The following is a 21,268-nucleotide window of genomic DNA, read 5'->3' as shown; positions in this document are numbered from 1 at the left end:
ATTACATTAGCATATTGCTTGTCGGAGTTCAATATCTACCACACATAATCAACGTCACTTTTCGAAGTGACTGACTTTTGACACTTTGACTACAAATCGACATTGACTGTGCATCTTTCATCTCTCTGAATCTTTTTCGGCATTTAAAAATAAGTACTCTGGATGAATTTTTTCTCTGTAATCCGTTTAAACATTTCTTAGGTCTATACCAGTTTTTCCAGGAGCGAAACATTATAGAATGTTAGAAAAAGAAACCTTGATTCTAACGACGCTCCAAATGAAAATTACGATAAAATTTTTCAGAACTTACAGAATGAGGTAAAATTTGCAAATTTTACGGAACCATTGTTTTATACCAAATGCCTGAATTGACAGGATTTTTGGATGACAAATATTTAGTTTAAAAGAGTTTTCCTCAGTTACACTCAGGTAGAAAAAACTTGATGTTCACGGTTGCGCCGCCTGGACATAGGGTTGCTTACAAAAACATTAATAATTTATTTAAAAATAACATTTATGGTTTATTCTAAAGATAGAAAGATAATGCTAACTAAATGTATTAAAATTCATTGACGTACCTAAAGCGGTTTAATTTTGGGAACTTTTTGATATCCCCATCTATGAGATAAATACGACATATATATACTTCAATACAATATTAAGTGAAGCGATGATATTTATTTAAAAAAAAAACAAACGTATATTTTGATAAGGTGATGTATTTGTTTTAATCGATTTGTTAACTTTGTTAAATTTATTACTAATAAGTCTTCCTGCCAATTAGAAACTCCCGCCACTTATACATCATTTTCCCTTATGGCAGGAATTAGTGACCCATAGTGGTTTTATTTCCTTCATAGGAATATTCTAATTAATATAATGCATTTTTTAAACATTCCTTAAAAAGGTGAAAATAGCGATCAATCTCAAAAAACATACTGTAAACAATACAAATCTGTGAAAAGAGCATAACACACGGAACCCTAGAAATTCCGGGGGGGGGGGGGGTCAGGTGCCTAGGAGCAGTAAGCATCCCCTGTCGACCGGTCACACAAGCTCTGAGCCCTATTTATTGATCAGGTACACGGAATAATCCGTTGTCAAATTTAGTATAAAAACAAAGGCCTTACAATTGGTATGAAATATGTCAGTCAACCAGTGATAGGTTATATTTGCTGACTTTAAACGAGGTTGTTGAAGTCCCTGTAACATCTATTTATTTGTCAGTAGCCTGTCTTGGTTTAAAAATTGGCCGTATTCAGAGCACACTTTTGATTATCGAAAATTTGGAGACAAACTCTATGTGCAGGTGCACGTGATAGTGGAATATTATTGCATAAATAAGGAAAGTTGACAGTGAAAAAGCTGAAGTATTTTAAGTGTTTGTTGGCCCTTTTTGTCTATAGTCAGTAAAACACCCAAATGTTAAAAAGATGTGACAGACTCTGTGGTGTCTTTTATTTCGATTTAACTGGGAAGTATCAAGTCGACATATGAAAGGAAGTAATGGAGGGATTAAATGCTTTGCGTCTTCGAGTATTTGACAAAAGTGACACCAACTCAATGTATTCTTATTCCATTTGTATACATATTAATGCTCATTAAGTATATTTTGCAAAATTAAACTTATGATTAAATTCTGCCAATTGCTTAGATTTAATTTTATTACATGTAGTTTTTTATTGCTTAATAGCCGTTTTGTTATCTTCAAAGTTTTTATTAAATCTTTGGCAGAAAATCTCCCAGAGTTATGTTTTTCATGAAAAAAGTGAAGATAACGAACAGTGATCGATCTAAAAAAAAGAAGTATAGAAATCTGTGAAGAGGGTTTAAAACACGGACCCCTGGAAATTCCAGAGGTGGAAAAGCAGCTGTCTATGATGTCAAAAAGCCTGGACTTTAATTTATCGTAAGGAATGGTTGTATAAAGTGTTGAAAAGTCGTAAGTTTTAATGTTATTGATTTTGGTAAATTTTTGTGATTTCAATTTTCGAAAAGTTCCTGGAGTTAATTGGCACAGTTATTACGATATGGTTTACATTTCTTTTAAAAAGGACTTTAGCAATTCGATGAAAGTAACCTGATATCATCTTGTAGCGGGAATGGCTGTTGTCCTCAAACTACCAGCCTGCTTTTTATTTGAGAAGGCGTGTCTTTCAGCACCGAAATAAAAAAAATCTAGTCTTTTCTGATATGTGGAATCCTTTCTTATAAATGTCTGGGTAAGTTTTCATGCATTATTACAAAAAAATTAGTAATTCTAATATTCTATATAAATTCGTTTTAGAATGCAGAAAATAATTTTGGTATATATATGGGTCACTCTCTATATGGAACTTAATTAACTGATACTATTATTACCTTTCTAGTAACTCTTTCATTTATTGTGCATGTATTTCTTCCACGAGCAAAGATATTCCAGGTATATATAACGTCTCAGCTGCTGTGTGTTAATAGAATTCTCAGACTCTGAAGATTATTGATAGCGACATCAGCACGAGTTATAGTGACTTACTGATCAATTTCTTTGCCTTTAGAAAATCAGGGCAGTTGTTTGGATAATTATATGGTGAAAATTCAGAGAACAAATCAGTGTTTATGATACATGGCATACTTTTGACAACAAAGAATTTAGGACTTCCGCACAAAGTTAAGTAGTGTTCGCTTTATGTTTCAATGTGCGTCGTTGTTTCATATTGGCTATTTTTCTTTCTCATTTGGTTCTCCTTTACCTCCATAGTTGGAATGGGATTACTCCAGAAATTGGTCATTCAGTCAGATGGATGGTAGGTGTTCTATCGGTTTTAGTGTCCCTATCATCCAGAATTCTCTGGAGTACTCTGATTAAAGTTATTATAATCAAAATCATATACATTTTTGTGACAGCAAATTTCCACAATTCTACCGACGAATTCTTTGATCCATCTTTACTATCACATATAGCACGATATCAACTACAAAGCTAATAAAACACATCCAAGGTCTTTTTTAAAATTATGGTTTTCTACTTGTACATAGTTTACAATATTCAACAATTTATTGAATTTTTTGTATCTATAACAGTGGTTTCCATTAATCTGTCTTCCAGCCCTCAAGCAATAGATTCAATCATGATCTATTTACTATTTGTCTAAGATGGCGTTCAACCCCTTACTTTAGAGAACTTGGATGACGTAGTTTATTCTATACGGTTACAGTGTGTTTCTTTTATTTTGCAGAGTCAGTTGTCCACCTTTAAAAGGAATAGGTTAATCAAATGAGTGAAACTTACCTGGATCCAATATCCATTTTTTTTTTGTTATTCGATGCATTCTGTGTTGGAGAGGTCACAGAAAGACTGGGAAAACTTGATGGTGAGAAGGAACGCATTGAAGATTGTAGATGAATATGCCCTTCGAAATGCGACAGGAACAGATTCGTTACCATAATGACGTGTGTTCTATATGTCTTTAACCGATGTCGTCTGCCAAAATATCCCAGTGTGGAATTTTTTTCACCGATTTGTTTTAAAAATGAATGTTTGTTAGGAATTTCTATCCACACTGTCTACTGAAACTCAATACGTCAGTCATCAAGATACAGCTACGGTAATTTACGTGCCAAGTGAAATTCTATTGTTTAGATAGATGATAACATTTTATTTAAATTCTCCTTTCATTATTTTACCAATATTTTTTTTTTATCTATTATCACTCAATAGCTGTAATGCTAATGATGTGCAACTTTGTTTTATTTGTGCCTTTACAAATGAAACTATTGTGGTATTACACATCTTATTTTGTTACAGTATATTATTATTATATATAAAACACTTTGGCATTTAGTAGGTATGTGTAAACAAATGCTTATGATTTTTATAGTTGATAGTATTATTTTATGATCTAAATGATCATCTTCTGTACTTTTTCCTGTGATTTCAAGAAATAAAGACGTAAACCTTAATTGTCTCCTGTCCTTTTTTTTTTTACAGAAATATCCCATACTATGTCATTCACTACGATGATTAATGTAGGTGTTCTATTAAAGTACACTTACTGCGATGTTAATGATATACATTAAAAGATAAAAACATCAAGGAAAGCGAAGAAAAAAAATGTATAACTGAATTTATTCAGCATTAAACAGCAGACTGGTAACAAAGATGTATCATTCGGTCTAGCGTTAACGTCTTTATGGGTATATGAGGAATGTTGAGACTATGCTGTGTTCTCATCATTATTCCACAGATATATTTCAAATACCGGAACATTGCAAATGATGTCTTTGTAAGTTTTATCTTTTATATATTCCGTTTCATAAGTCAGAAATAAAGGAAAAAATATTTAGTGGATGTAAACTATTTACAAATGTTGCTGTCTTGATATTCATATTCTCAAGAGGGAAGTATTTTCCCTTTTCTTTTTTCAGTCATTCGTCATTTGACACACTTCTTGTTGATTAATATATTCCCACATCACCACATTCATAAACATGATTTAGTGTAAAGTGTGTATACTCTTGCGTACAACTGTGACTATGAATAAACCGAAAGTTGGGCTTACAGTACGACTATTAATACTATTCCAAATATTAAGCTATAAATAAAGATTAAATTTTGCTTGATCTATTTTTAACTTTAAAATACATGTATATATATAGATCTGAGTAGATTCGTTTTCCAAGTTGCTTTTCTAACGTATAGCAAGAATGTGTGAAGTCTTTAAAGTTCCAGGTCCAGCCAATCTATCGGAATTCTACTGTAATGAAGGTAAGTAAAATGCTTCATATTAACGATAGGGAAGTATGTTGTTTGTTTGTTTAATTGCATTCAGAGATTAATTCACTTATAAACATGAAAAAAGTGAAGGTAAGGAACAGTGATCGATCTCAAAAAATCTACAAAATCTACAAATCTGTGAACAGGGCGTAAACAAGACGCCCGGAAGGGGTATTTGATGCTTTTTTTTTTAAATTTCAAATTCTAAACAAAAGCAGTCTACAAATGGAAATTATTAGGGTATTATACATAGCTAGCAGCACACTATAAATATACATATGAAAATTTTTAATTGATTTGCGATAAATTATAACGTGTAATATTTTTTGTAATTTAAATAAGGTTTTGAAAAAAAAAATGCAACTTGAAAAACATAAAATGTAACATATAAATGCAGTTATGCTCGGGGGATACACAAAAGATATTTTTGTCAACGTACATGTACAAATTGAAATCTACTCTACTTAATATAACTAATGATGAACCTGCTGTTCTAGAGATTGTTTAAAAACATTCCCATGTGAAAATTTGATCCACTTTTGTGGCCCCACTTTACCCCCTGGGGTAATCTACAGTATGTCAGGAGGCTTTAACTTCTTTTTAAGACATCCACCTTTATGTCTTTTCTTGATTGCCCCTCCCTTTAAGGGGCATTACCCTTTTTTAAAATAACCTAAATTCACTTTAAGTTTGGTTGAATTTGGTCCAGTGGTTCTGGAAAAGTCGAAAATGTAAAAAGTTAAAAGACGGACAGAGAGACAGACAAACGATGAACAAGAGGTGATCTGAAAATCTCACCTGAACCTTTTGTTTAGGTCAGCTAAAAATGATACTTTGTTCTTACATTATCCCTTCTTTCAAATTAGTTTGACTTCAATCTTCCTTCCATAGATTTTACAGCTTATTAAAAAAACAACGGTATTACGACTAATTGATTGTATGTTGTCTTATGTTCCATTTGAGAATTTTACACTCATATAGAGACGTCACCGTATGCCAGTGAAGGGCTTCAAATTTAGACCTTTACTCGGCACTCAGGGCCATTGAGCAGTGAGAGTTCTTTATCGTGCTAACGCCAACCCTAACACGGGGCCTCGGCTTTGAAGGTCTTATCCGAACGACCCGTTTCACTTCTAGTGTCAGACCCTTGGCGAAGGAACTGTCACTTTGTTTACGTCTTTGGTTTGACGCGGCGTGGCGAACGAGAATCGAACCCGGCCTCCCGATCACGAAGCAATTTTTCGTTAACTTCATTCATAGCATGTCAAAAATATATGTAGTTCCATTTGTAAATATATATTGCCAACATCCTTTATTTGCAACAAATATATATATTATACAATTATTGCTGGTTTTGAGGTCAATACGATGATTTAGACACCTGATGAGGAGGACAATATTCACCGAGCACATTTTACAACAACTCTTAAACTAACATTACTGCCCTAAGTGAAGAAATATTCAGTATAGAAAGCACAAAGAAATTCACTTTTATAAGGATAGCGGTATTTGAAATATCTTTGTGGAATAATGATGAGATCACAACATAGTCCCAACATTCCACATATACCCATAAAGACGTTAACGCTAGATCGAATGGTACATCTTTGTTAACAGTCTGCTGTTTATATATATAAACTAGTATATCTATCTATCTATCTATCTATCTATCTATCTATCTATCTATCAATCTATCTATATCTATATCTATATATATATATATATATATATATATATATATATATATATATATATACATATATGTAAGACTCCAAAGTGCGATGGGACTTCAAAGTCCGATGGTCACTCCGAAGTCCGATGGTCTGAGCCAAACCCTGATGGTTTGACACGCCAAAGTCCGATGGTGCGGAAAACAATTAACGTTTATGACGTCATAGTATTACTTCGCCAAACTTCAATGTTGCGCCATGCCAAGGTCCGATTGTTTCTTAAAATAAATACAAATAAATATTAAATGCCAGGACTAACCCCCATCTTTTGGATAGGTGCGAGACTCACCCTAATCAGTAGAAAAGTGTGTAACAACTATAACATAGATATCTTGGGTGGGTGCTAGACTAACCCTAATCAGTCGAATAGTATGCGAGGACTAACCTTAAATCTCTTAGGTGGGTTCAGTGTAACTCATTGTCAGTCAAATAGTGTGCAAGGGCTAACCCTTATCAGTTGAGTGGTGTGTGAGGACTCACCCTAATATCTCTGGTGGGTGCTAACAATAAGCAAAATCAACAAGCATTCTGAGAGTATTGCATTAGCAATACTAGTCCCCTACCGGCAAGTGTAATCTGGTTCCCGTTAAGAATTGAAAATACCATAATTCCGTCAAAAATCAATGAAGCGGGACGAAATGCAAACTTGATCTGTAACTCATCAAGACACACTCACATACCAAAAGTCAGCTCAATATCTGCAAGCGTTTAGGAAAAAAGTGCGGAAAACCAAGTGGGACAGACTGACAGACAGACAGAGGGACAGACAGACAGACAGATAGACAGACGGACAGACAGACGGACGGACAGACTCAGAGGAAACCTATAGTCCCCTCCGGTTTCACCGGTAGGGGACTAATAAAATTGTATGAGAGGACGAATACTGAATTGATGGCTTTTGAATGCTGGATTACAACGTCAGGGATTGACGTCGGACTATTGTGACGTCATAAACGTTGATTGTTTCTCCGCACCATCGGACCTCGGCGTATCAGACCATCGCACATTAGCGCAACGCGTCTCATAGGAAACAAGCCATCGGACTTTGGCGTGACCATCGGACTTCGGCGTCCGTATCGACATCAAACCATCGGGGTTTGACGCAGACCATCGGGGTTTGGCGAGACCATCGGACCTTGGCGTGACCATCGGACTTTGGAGTCTTTTATATATATATATATATATATATATATATATATATATATATATATATATATATATATATATATATATATATATATATATATATGCCCAATTATCAGTAACTGAAATGAAATACAGTAACTATAGCATGCATGTATGTACAGAAATTCTCTAACTAATCCCATTTTGTTTAACATCTGTACTCAGTTGACTTTTCGATGATACAATTTACAATGATTGCATCAGAATGTTTCAATTAAATGGTATACATCATTATACAATGAAATCCGTTGATGAAATATCACGATGACTTGTTTTCAGATCCGTCAAAATACGGAGGTGACTCAAATTATTTGGGATTATAACACAAAATGACAGATATGAACTTGTAGTCAACTATTTTCTCTTTTATTTCTGACTTATGAAACGGAATATATAAAAGATAAAAGTTACAAAGGCTTCATTTGCAATGTACCGGTATTTGAAATATTTTTGTGGAATAATGATGAGAACACAGCATAGTCTCAACATTCCTCATATACCCATAAAGACCTTAACGCTAGACCGAATGATACATCTCTGTTCCCAAACTGCTGTTTAATGCTGAATAAATTCAGTTATACATTTTTACGTAACTAATATTGATGGTATATAATTGCATTTCCTTCCGTTTCAATGATTGACGGAATTTTTTTAATGGGAACCAGATTACACTTGCCGGCAGGGGACAAGTATTGCTAATGCAATACTCTCAGAATGTTTGTTTAAAGAGTGGCATTACGTATCCATATTTGCAATTATATTTGAAAAGCGAAAAAATATAAACTGCTTTTTTCTATATAAATCATTAGGAGAAAACTATAATGTGAAACCTTTCTTTTAATTTTGAACAGTTATTTATCTGAAATAGAATTTGAAAAGTTATTTTCTCTTAGCATCCTACGCTGGTACATGTAAGGATATCTTCATAAAAAGCACTAAACATAGCTTATTGTTCAATTATTGCTTTTCATTTTCAATTACATAGTACCCTTTAATCTGATCACCAGTTTTACTGAAAAATGGATTTCCGCAAAAAAAAAAAAAATATCAAAGAAGAAAATACTCCCAAGCCTTTAAATACCTATAGATGAATACATTACTATATCTTGTATTTCTATATCAATTGCAGGAATAACCAGTACATCAAGAATCGGTCTTCATTATTGATTCCAACGGCACTATTCCACATGAAAAGGTCCACTGAATACATCTTTCAAATGTCAACACAGTTAAATTGGGTCGATGTTTTGTCCTTCCATACATTTGACTGTAGTAATAACCCTCTAGGACTATTTGTCACGTGCATGACAGTCTCACTTGTATTTAATTTCCTGCGATTTATAGTAAATTATTTTCTTCATGGCTGGAAAAGTTGGGTTACAACAAGTGACAACAAATTTAGCGGGACAGAAGGACTGACTATGTTTCTGATGTGTATCAAATTTGGGGATGGAACCATGAAATATCTTGATTTACAACAGCGATCCTTTATCATTAAAAGCTCTCTTCTCTATGCGACAGCGACTTTCCTCAATTCAACATACAAAACATTAGATCCAAGTCTGATGTCTTTTAGTACAATACCTATCACAAAGTCATTCAAACACTTCCGGATACTTACAGTGTATTTTATCATCGCTGCATTTCCTTTGTACATAGTGTACATACTTTATCAGTCTGTATGTTTTCTCATAACTATTCCGGTGCTAATAATGTGTGTGTCTACTAGTTTTCAAGCATCGACATCAGTTGCTACTTATGCATTGTATATATTAAGTAATTGTCGAAAAGATTCCTCAGAAAGTTTGGATGACACGGTATACTGCATTAGAACTACAGTTAAAATGATCGACTTTCTAGGTTCCGTTTTTCTTGCCTGCATAGGAGTGTGGGTAATCATAACAGAGGGGCTCAACTGGATTCAGACCCCATTGCTTATTTTGCATTGCTTTGATAATGTTTGGAGGCAATTACAATATGAAAGGATGTACTTCCTACTGAGAAAAGAAACAACAAAAAATATGAATTCTTTAACAACTGTAAACATGGCAGAACTCCATGACCATGACGATCTATGTCCTATCTGTTACCAGTCAATGTCCAGTGCTATGGTTACTCCTTGTGGTCACTTTTATCACAATATGTGTTTAAAGAAATGGCTATACATCAAAAATACATGTCCACTTTGTAATCGGACACTAATTGCCCTGTCAAAGGAGGTAGCAGTCATGGATACCCACACACCATGGTACTTTCCATTTTGCATTCAAATAGTAATAGGACCAAGTTCAATTTAGATGTTTGATGCTACATGTATTTACTATTAATAAATCATGAGAGGGTGCTTGAGTTTAGTTATATGCAGAATTTTTTAACACTCCATCTTAATATACAAAATATGCTTCCATAACAAATACATGTAAATCCCATTTTAGAATATCATAAATGCTTTATGTTTGATAAATTTTGTACACATTGAAATACATGTACGTTGCGTTCCAGTTATAAAAGTAGAATGTCCAACGATTTACTTTTTAAGTCTAAGTGAAAAAGGTGAAGATAACCATGATCGATCTCAAAAAATCTATAAACAATATAAATCTGTGAACAGGGCATAAATCACGGATCCCCAGAAATTCTAAAGTTGGGATCAGGTGCCTAAGAGGAGTAAGTATCCCCTGTCGATCGACCGGTCACACAGCCGTGAGTCTTAAGTATTGATCAGATAGACGGGATATTCCGTAGTCAAATTTAATATAAAAAGAAAAGCTTAGCAATTGGTATGAAATATATCATTCCACATCCATTAGCAAATTAATAGGTCAATGCCTAATAACACAAAGCAGTAAAACACATCAAAACATTAACAAAAACTGCATTAAGTGTACTGCGTAAATTTCTTATAGCTAAATAGCTGATTGTTTTATGTGTAAGAAGATGTTAACGTAGATTTTAATTTTTATATTGGAGGATTTTTTTTTATGTGTGCCTGGAAAAAAAGTCTATTAATATGCACATGGAGACATTTTAATTCTGCTTCAATTTTTAAATATCAATGTATTAAATGCACCCGAATATCTCTCTCTCTCTCTCTCTCTCTCTCTATATATATATATGAGATATAAATATCACCATGTGCATACATATATATTCATTTAATTTTTTTTGGTCTTTTTGGAAAGAACAGTTTAAATGTCAATGCAGTAGATAATACAATTTATCATATATAAAAAGAAACGGATTGTTTGCAATCGGAGATTTTGCCGGGAGAGTCAAAGCGAAGGCAATATTGAACAGGGGGAGATCTGCGACACCAGCTGGTGTCGCGAATCTGCCAATCTTTTACAATTTTATTTCGAGGATCTAACATCTGCGGCGAGAATTAAGTAATAAAAAAGGTGAAATAACGAACAGTTATCGATCTTCAAAACCTTCAATACAAATTTGTGAATAGAGCATAAAACACGGATCCCTGAAAATTCCAGTGGTTGGATCAGGTGCCTAGGAGAAGTAAGCATCCTCTGTTGACTGGTCTCAGTTGGAAGTCCTATGTATTATCAAAGACGCGAGAATTAAGTAGTGAATATGACTCTCCCCTTTACATGCCACAATATAAAAGGGGAATCACTTTGTAGAGAATCTTACGGGTAATTTTGGCGCGCTGCAAAAACTGACTTTGTTGGAGGATAAAAAAAATTAGTGAAAATAAAGCATCAACATTTCCATAATCTTATAGAGTTATCTGCTTTATTTTGAATTTGCCGACATTTGTAATCAGTGTATTGTGAATCTAGATGGTTTGCATTTGATTAGATTTAGGTACAGGTGATTTCCATAAATCGTGATTGAAGTTATGGGAACCACTAAAAAACTTCGAGAGATCGTGAGATCAAGAGCTCAAAAATCGATCAGCCTATTTCTCGCTGGCTATGAATACACATGTATCAATAAATGGTCTAGATCAAATTTATTCAATAATTTTCAGAAATATTTGCACAGTTGCTATTATTGTCTAAGCTAATAGTGCTTCGATTATTCATTTCATATTAAAAATGGCCATACAAAAACGAAAGTAGAAAATTGTAGCTAAAAACTACAAAATATCATTTGTAAAGTTTTCCATAACATCTCAGAGTAAATGCTTCTAAGGTATGTTAAAATATTTTTGTTGTTTTCCCGTGTGCGTAAATAAACAAAGCAATAAGTCCTTATTCCACAATTTTTATATACTATCGTTAAAAGTAATTATAGCTTTTCTTCTACGGCTTCGTGTTCATTAAATAATCAATTTCATAAACCATTGTGTATCTTCAAATGAATGGTACTTATTTAAACATCCAATCAAACTACACTGTATCAGATTTAGCAAATAGGTAAGGATTAACACGTCGCTAACAGGGACTGACACGCGTGGTTTAAAGCTTGGTTTCAACTTTCAATAATTCTGCATTCATTTTTATTGCTTCATTATTTTGGGTGGTGGGGTGGTGTTGAGGACATCAACTTACACATAGCTGCTTTTAAATTACCAATAACAGCAATCAGTGTAGTGGTGTTGAGGACATCAACTTACACATAGCTGCTTTTAAATTACCAATAACAGCAATCAGTGTAATACTGTTTTTGGAAAGAATTAGCAAAAGAAATAATTTAAATGCTAAAGTACGTCAAGAAGATGATTGGAATACCGGAAGTTTATTTCTGCTTAAGGTGTATTCGCATGTGGGGAAATTTCATGACAAAAACAAACAATATGTACTAGGTAGTAAAAAATGTGTTCTTTTCATGCCTTTTTCCCAAAATTTCCGGGGTTTTTTTTTTTGTTGTTTTTTTTTTTTTTTTTTTTTTTTGTTTTGTTTTTTGTTTTTTGTTTTTTTTGGACAAACCTTGAACACATATTTGAGAATATAAAAGGAACAAATATTTTCGACGCATATAAAACACGTAATATCCTATTGCATTGTGTTGCTTTTATACAAATTCTCATTGTTATATGTTTAGTGCAGAGACAATGTAGGCCTTTTAAATGCTCGATTCTCATGTAATCTTTTAAACTCCAATGATTTTAAAAATTATTTTTAATTCAATATTCTAATTTGCTTTCGTTTTCAAATCAAGGGAATTCCCAAAGAGCCAATTTTGATACACAATATACGTAACAAAAGAACTGAAAGAGCATATCCATTGACGTGAAAATATTCCAGGGAACAAACTCTGTTGTTGGGTTTTGAAGTCATTACAAGGGTATCAATGATATTTGATAAGGAACAACTTTTTGCGGGACTAACTCTGATTCTTAGACTACCATCGTTCCTTGTCTTCGAAATATGGTTTCGCTTTTGTTGGCAGGATTCATCATGGTTACAGCAGGGAATGAATATTTTTGGTACGTTGAATAGTCGCTGTTAATATCTTTTAATATGATTATAATCAGGAATGTTAAGTGAACACAGGAACGAAGCATATTCCGAATGTTAACTGAACGCAGGAACGAAGCATTTTCAGTTTTTAGGACACAACTAAACAGAAATTAATCAACAAAAAAGGGTCATTAGTAAAGAGGCACAACTATAAATTAGCTTTGTTTTCAATTATTTACCCACACTGTAAAAATTGTGTTTAGGAAATAAACACTTCTATTACATGTTTAGATCTAAACGTGTATAGTATTGTGTTTAACAACTAAACAATTATGTCTTAACATGTTTTATATCTAAACGCGTTTAGAAATAAAACACGTTTCACTGTAAAGTTAGTGTTAAATCTAAAGCAAACTAGCATGGCGCGGCGCCATGCCCTTTTTTCTCGGCGCCATGCCCTTTTTTCCAGCGCCATGCCCTTTTTTCCTTGCAAAAATAAATAAAAATGCCTAGCAGAGGCAAGATGGACTAGCGGCTTTGTTTATTCAGTGCATGCTGATTAGACCCTTTGTTTATTTAATGCACGCAAAGGTGTGAATTCAGGACAGGAAATCACTTCACGCTTGAACGCACACAGCCACCTGACCAGGTAACATGCCTCGGGCTGTCAGGGTATAAGAGATAACACGAGAAAATATCATTTGATTGCATTGATTATGCAAGAATTAGCCCAATGTCACAGATACCCCGGTATATTAATTTGTAAATTAAAATGTTACACATTTTAAATCAGGATCGTTTTTTTTTTAAATTGAAAGTAGAATAAACAGAGTTGATGAAGAAATGTGAAAAATAAAACTGCTGATAAATTTAGACAACTTACAATGTACAGTACCAAAAAAACTGAATATTATATGTGTTAAATGGGCTAGGAAACAACAAAGTATGAAGTTAGTTTCTTTCAACATGTTCAATGATTCTGTGTTCTAACTTTTTGAGATGACACCCAGAGGCTCAATGTTTCTAAGCCAGAAAAAAAGTTTAACCAATTTATATATTATTTCAAGTTTAATTTTTTGGTATGATCAGTTTTCACTTGATTTTGTTGGTAGATTATTTTCAAAATAAAGAGAATCCCTCTACATTTATTATCCAAGTAGCCCCCCCCCCCTTTGCAATTTTGTTCTGTTATTTACCTCATACACAAATAACAATATTAAAGTAAGGGAAAAAAATTCATACCCCAAACTAAAATAATTTTTGAGCAAGTGACAAAAAGATTCACACCTATTACTTTTTAAGCATAACCTTGATAACCATACTGATTTCTTGATTAAAAAATTTGAATTTAAATTTTGGCAGTAATTGCCCTCTCAGTGTGTATTAAATGAATTAAGCTGACAGATTTATAAATTTTTCTTTTAGATACTTGTAAAACTAAAGATTTCAGTATTAAATAATAATTTAAGTACATAAACATGATAAAGAAAATATTTATAATTTCAAAGACGTTAAAAAAGTGCCTTCATGAAAACTTGTCGCGGCATAAAGTGCCCTTTTGATAATTGGATTACCATGCCCTTTTTAGGGTCTGGATTTAACACTAAAAGTGCAGAGTTATCTTCCCGGAAATGACACACATATATTTGAACGTTAATTTGAGCGGCTATGTAAACAAAGAAAACGCAACAAGCTAAGGTGATGTATCAATGAGAGTTATGACAACCCAATTCAAGGGATAACCATGACGAAATAGTGAAATACGTGAAGGGCATCTTGTTGCTGCAATACATTAAAGGTTTGTTTTCTTCTTCTTTGCATTAATTAACCACGATGAGCAACGTAAATAAAGTTGACTTGGGATATCTTGAATTCGTTCATAGATTCATAGACTTGCAGGAGATGAAATAATATTAAATGTCATTAAAAACATCTATATTTATATCTGTGTAGTTTCACTAAAATTTGAACAATTTTGTTTTTCTAAGTAATGTAAAATATCAGTGATATAGTGTACTTTTTCTAAAATCTGGCTTTCTTTCCTACAGGCACCGTACGTAGTCCAGATCGAACTCAAAATACACATATCAGAGTACCTGGTGTCATCTTCAAGTGCAATGTTGTTGTTCCATAATCAACACTTTGGAACTTCATTTGTTGAAGACTACTGTGTTAATTCGACAGTGTTTACAATTATCCTCGTGCATTCGAAATTGGTTACTTTCTGGCAGTTATTGAGGGGATATAGATTATAATATGTGGTGCTTTGGGACTTACTGAAAGTTCATAAAATTTGATATTTTGTGATTGACATGAGGAAAACTCTGCAGCCGATTCAAAATATAATGATTATAATAAATATATATATAAATATACATTTTGTATTTTTAGTTTAACAATTCTTTAATGAAGCCTTTTAGAAAATATTCAATAAAGTTTTGATATTAAATTGTCAGCTTAATATTATTTTCTTAATAATTTTGAAGATTAAAAGTTTGTTATCTATGTGTACGTTATAAATTATGTGTCATTCTGATTGAATTGTTGAGACTTATCAAATCTATTCAGTTCTATCTCCTACATTATTTGTTTAAATTAAGTACATGTACATCGCACAGTGACCATTGCATTGTATAATTAAATACATATCCCAACGTTCAGTAGCTTTATGGAAAATAATTAATATTGGTTACATATTTTGAAAATTTTGACAATTATGCGCGTTTAAAAAACATATACTTTTTGTGCCTAAATTTACGAGAGTGGTTTGTTTTTCTGCATGTACAAATTAAACTTATGATGTGTTTAGATTTTAAACACATCTGCTGTTATGTGTTTAGAATTTAAACACTTGTGTTTATGTGTTTAGATATGTTTAATTTCTAAGCACACAAGTGTTTAAATTCTAAACACTTTCTAAAACATGTTTAGGAATTTTACATGTTTAGAAATTAAACATATAAAAAAGGAGGTGACAAGAAAGTGTTTAGAAAAGTGTTTGAATTGTAAACACATTTTTTACAGTGCATGTATTAGCAAAATTACTGATAGGCACGACCACGTGCGTTTTGTTCCTATAGGTCTGAAACATGCAAACCATTTTGTTATTAAATGTAAAAGATGAAAATAACGAACAGTGATCAATCTCATAAATCCAGTGATCATGGCAAAAAGATCCCTGGAAAAACCATAGGTGTAATCGGGTGCCTAGGAGGAGTAAGCATCCCCTGTCGATCGCTCACACCTGCTGTGATCCCTATGTATCGACTAGGTAGACGGAGTAATCCATAGTCATATTTGGTACAAGAGGCCCACGACGCTCACGTCAGTCACTATGACGTGCTTTTTCTTCTTCAGCAGATTTTTTCCTATTATTTCTATGTAAAACTTTGATCGCCTATTGTGGTCCCACCATACCTTCGTTGATCATTATATGTACACATTATAATAAAGCTTTCACATAAGTTTGAACTCTTCTGGTCCAATGATTCTTGAAAAGATGTTTACAGTTTTTGATATATATATATATATATATATATATATATATATATATATATATATATATATATATATATATATATATATATATATATATATATATATAGATTCCTGTATAAAACTTTGAGCGTTTATTGTATGTAATGATGAAGCTTTCACATAGTTTTCAAATTTTCTGGCATAATGGTTCTTCAGAAGATCTCCGAAAGAATTTTCGCTCATTCTTAATTCTCTCCTTCAAAGAGGAATTGACCCTTCATTTGAACAAACTTGAATTATCTGCCCCAAGGATGCTTTGTGACAAGTTTGATTGAAATCGATCCAGTGGTTCTTGAGAAGGAGTTAACAATGTGAAACGGTTACAACGGACGGACAGACGGAAGCCAGACAAAATGTGATCAGAAAAACTCACTTGTTGAAATTCTTATAATATCACCTTATTTTTTGAAGCCCGATCGTTATCTTCACCTTTTTCATTTAAGAAAAGATTGTATTCAGAGTATGTCCTTGAGTATGGAATCAGTCGGGGGAAATAAACACCATCAGCAGATGATAGCGGAATAAAGGTTTTACTACATAAATAATGGAAGTAAAAGATAGAAAGTCTGAACTCATCCCATATTCTCATACAACCAAGCTTTATGATAAACGTGATGACTTCAACTTTTCAATCGTCAACTTCCCTTACTTATGCAGCAATATACCTTCATCACCTGCATACGGGGTATATATCTCTCAGTTGATTCGATACGCAAGAGCATGCTCTACGTATGTACATTTTCTAAAACGAGGTAAATTTTCTTGCTTGTAAATACTAAAAATATATCTATAATATAAAACAGCACTTATATACATGTATACATATAACTTTTTATAACTTCAAAGAGCTGGATAAAAATATCACTACCTTATTTACAAAAAAGTTAGAATACATTGCCCAAATTGGTTATTTGTGCAGTTTTGCAACGCACTTTGAAAAATTACGCTCTTTGAATTTTTTTCAAAGTGCGCTAAATCTTGGACCCAGTTAACGCACTTAGTTAGCGCGTTAATATCGACCAAAAAATGTTCACTGTTACAACGCACTTTGAAAAATTACTTCGAAAAAAAATTTCAAAATGCGTTAAATTTGGGACCAAGTTAACGCGCTTTGAAAAAAATATATATCTTTTCAAAGTGCGTTAATATCGACCATAGTAACGCACTTTGAAAAAAATAAATGTGGCTTGGTCAATATTCTTGCAAATTTTAGGCATGATAAATAATTATTTGAATCTAGTTGGATAACTTTTCGGTGACACTTTTCGGTCACTTCAGAATTTGAGATATAGACGTTTTAAAGATTTTTAGGGGTTCTCTTGTTCCCAAAGGTTCTCGTAAATGTTATAAAGGGAAATGGGTCTTTTAAAAATAATGGAGGAATGATTGTTTAACAGCACAATTTCGTTTCTTTTTTAATTTTATCAAGTCTGTAATAAGTTCGGTAGATGTAGGGGTTGATAAGTGACTTAAAGCATCGCTTTTTTAGGAAAAGGGAGCAATTATGATTTTATTCTCTCTCTCTCTCTCTCTCTCTCTCATATTCATCTATCTATCTATTGATTAGTAGTATGAGGTATGAAAAAAATATTTATGCATTTATACAAGTCTTTTTTTACTTGTATTTGGTTTTGTAAAGCTACTTTGGCCAAAGTATAGTCAGTTGGCTATTGTTGCTTAGATCAGCGATATAGTCCCTGAGCATCTCTTCCTTGATATAATAGAGTGCGTTTTTTCCTCAGGAACGATTGTCTCATTTTTTTTTATCTATTGTACGTAAACTCAAATTTATTAAGAGAAAGTATATCAATACCAGTTATGTAAATACATATGTTTGGGTAGGAAAGATAAAGAGTTGGGCTGAAGGACATTCTACCTGTCTGCTCCTCGTTCTCGATGAGGGTAGATCAATTCATAAGTATAACAAAATAATGCTCTCTATTACTAAAATCTAAGTCCAGAAGTTTTGTTTTATACATATTTTTTCAAAGTGCATTAAGTGCCTCCATGGTAAAAAATGTTGATGTACACTCTTAACGCACTTTTAAAAAAAATTTCAAAGTGCATTGATTTTTGTCCCAAGTTTAACACACTTTGAAAAAATTTCAAAGTGCGTTGTTTTTGTCCCAAATTTAACGCACTTTGAAATTTTTTTCAAAGTGCGTATTTTTTTCGAAGTGCGTTGCTACAAAGCACAGTAGGCAACCACTATTTCAAAATCTGACAAAAAATAATCTTTGAAAATTAAACATATATATTTAAGGAATGGATCTGATAGCCACCTAATTTATACAGTATAAAGTGGGTTGTTGAAGTTTACGCTTTATAAACTGAGAAGCGGTTTATAAAAAGCGTAAATCTCGAAGACGTTTTCTCAGTCAACAACATAAGTTAATTCGATGTATTCAATTGGACGCTAAATAAAGGACACCGTAGAGTCTGGTACATCCATTTCATATTCATATGTTTTCCTAAATAAAGAGATTGATGGAAAACTAACAATAACAAAAGTTTATGATAAACGTGATGACTTGAACTTATCTACCGTCAACTTCTCTAATTTATGAAGCATTATACCCTTATCAGGTTGGGGGGAAACGTAAATTCCGCTATAATAGTGGTATATCACTATTATAGTGAGATTCCGCTATATTTTCAGCCGTAGTTACCCTCGATTTCATCAAATAACATATTTGCTGATTAAAGCCCAAGTTATGATCGGTATAAAAATGGACAATAATTTGAATCCTTGCATGTTATGAATTTTATTTAATTTTCTGCCGATGCGTTTAATAATACGAACATACTTTTAAAGCGGAAGTTACATTTTTAACATAGCAACCAGTGATTGCGGTAGTATTGAACAAAGACTGACTCTTAATATCTCTTACACGTGTGCACAAATTAGTGCTTGTAATAACTTTGAACCCATGTTGAAATACGTTTGTCGAATTTACAGAAGAAAAGATGACTTTTGCCTGTATGGTAACGGGTATGGAGGCCCGTTGTGTCAAACGAAAAAAGCTCATTGCATGTTCACTTTATTCTGATGAAACCGATTTGTATTGTTTAATTGCAATAAATCGTAAACAATGATGTAAGATGTCATTTCTGCAGGTAATTACAAACACAGTAATCAATCTCAAAAGTCCATTGAAACAATGAAAAATTAAACAGAGCAAACACGGACCCCTAAAAACATCAGAGGTGGGATCAGGTGCCATGGAGGAGTGAGCATCCTCTACCGACCGGTCACACCCGCCGTGTGCTCCTTGTCATGATCGTGAAAAAACCATAGACAATTCAATGTGTAAATAATGGCTTATGTGTACTTAAAAAAGCAGGCTTAATATTTTAGCGACTGTGGCGCAGACAACGATGCACTAATTCATGATAACCATTAACAAATGAATTTCGCAAAATCCATGATCGACAGGGGATGCCTACTCCTCCATAGCACCTGATCCTACCTTTTCGCTCTGCGAAAAATTTTATTGTTCAAATGGTCTTTTTCGTTATCTTCATATTTCTGTTTCTCCTTGTATTTCGTTTATTTATACCAGAATAATCTACTTCTGGTAATTAGGATTTATTGTCTCTTTTTTAGTGCATAACGTAGTTAAATATAAAATTTTATGCAATTTATACAATCAATAAATTGTGCAGATAATCTACAGGTAATTTTCACAACTTTTTCCCTTTTCTTGCTAAGACTAATCATTTTAATTCATGGTCTCATCATCAAGAAAGGAAACATTATACATGTACCTAAGATTACATGTAAAAGTGACATATATTGCTTACGATTTAGACGACACAAATCGTTTCCAATAAAGTGAAGAGCTTTTTTTTCATTTGTCATAACGGGCCTCCATACCAGTAACTATGCAGGCAAAAAATCACCTTTTCTTCTGTAAATTCGACAAACCTATTCCAAAGTGGGTCCAAAGTTATTACAAGCACTAATTTATGCACATGTGTGAGAGATATTAAGAGTCAGTCTTTGTTCAATACTACCGCAATCACTGGTTGCTATGCTAAAAATGTAACTTCCGCTTTAAAAAGTGTGTTCGTATTATAAAAAGCATCGGCAGAAAATTAAATAAAATTCATAACAAGCAAGGATTCAAATTATTGTCTATTTTTATACCCATCATAACTTGCGCTTTAATCAGCAAATATGTTATTTGATGAAATCGAGGGTAACTACGGCTGAAAATATAGCGGAATCTCACTATAATAGTGATATACCACTATTATAGTGGAATTTACGTGTCCCCCCAACCTGCTTATCACATGCATATGGGGTTTGTGTCTCTAAGTTGATTCGATACACAAGAGGATGTTCTGTCTAAAAGGGATGCTCACTCCTCCATAGTACAAGATCCCAACTCTGCTTTCAGAGGTCTGATTTTGGTCTGCTCACAATTTGTATTGTTTAATTAGACTACTATTCATTATCTTCAGATTTCATATATGTGACTTCAGATTATGATCCGGAGATTTTTATTTCTACGTTATTGTTTCAATGATCTTAAAAAAAGAGCTTTGATCTTGGAAACACTATGACATTCATGCATAATTTAAAGATATCTTTTTATTTTTAAATATCGATTGACTTTTCTTCTTAACTTATCCTTATCAATTGAATAACTGTAGCTAATGAAACACTTTCTTTACAGTTGTCATCACAGTCATCT

The 21,268-nt window shown here is 33.0% G+C and overlaps 1 protein-coding gene across 1 annotated transcript; it reads left to right on the top strand.

Moving 5' to 3' along the window:
* Positions 1-4,693: 4,693 nt before the first annotated feature.
* On the top strand, positions 4,694-10,008 carry LOC133180067 (RING finger protein 145-like). Its single transcript, XM_061314665.1, has 2 exons — positions 4,694-4,747; positions 8,801-10,008. Exon 2 carries the CDS (start codon positions 8,859-8,861, stop codon positions 9,966-9,968), a length of 1,110 nt encoding a protein of 369 aa, XP_061170649.1. The 5' UTR covers positions 4,694-4,747; positions 8,801-8,858; the 3' UTR covers positions 9,969-10,008.
* The last annotated feature ends 11,260 nt before the right edge of the window (positions 10,009-21,268 follow it).

The sequence above is a fragment of the Saccostrea echinata genome, unplaced genomic scaffold (assembly GCF_033153115.1).
Source record: "Saccostrea echinata isolate AGI-Se365-2 ecotype Australia unplaced genomic scaffold, CSIRO_AGI_Sech_v1 ptg000001l, whole genome shotgun sequence".
Classification (NCBI taxonomy): Eukaryota; Metazoa; Mollusca; class Bivalvia; order Ostreida; family Ostreidae; genus Saccostrea; species Saccostrea echinata.
The sequence above is the reverse complement of the archived record's forward strand: the minus strand, read 5'-3'. Positions and strand labels throughout refer to the sequence as shown.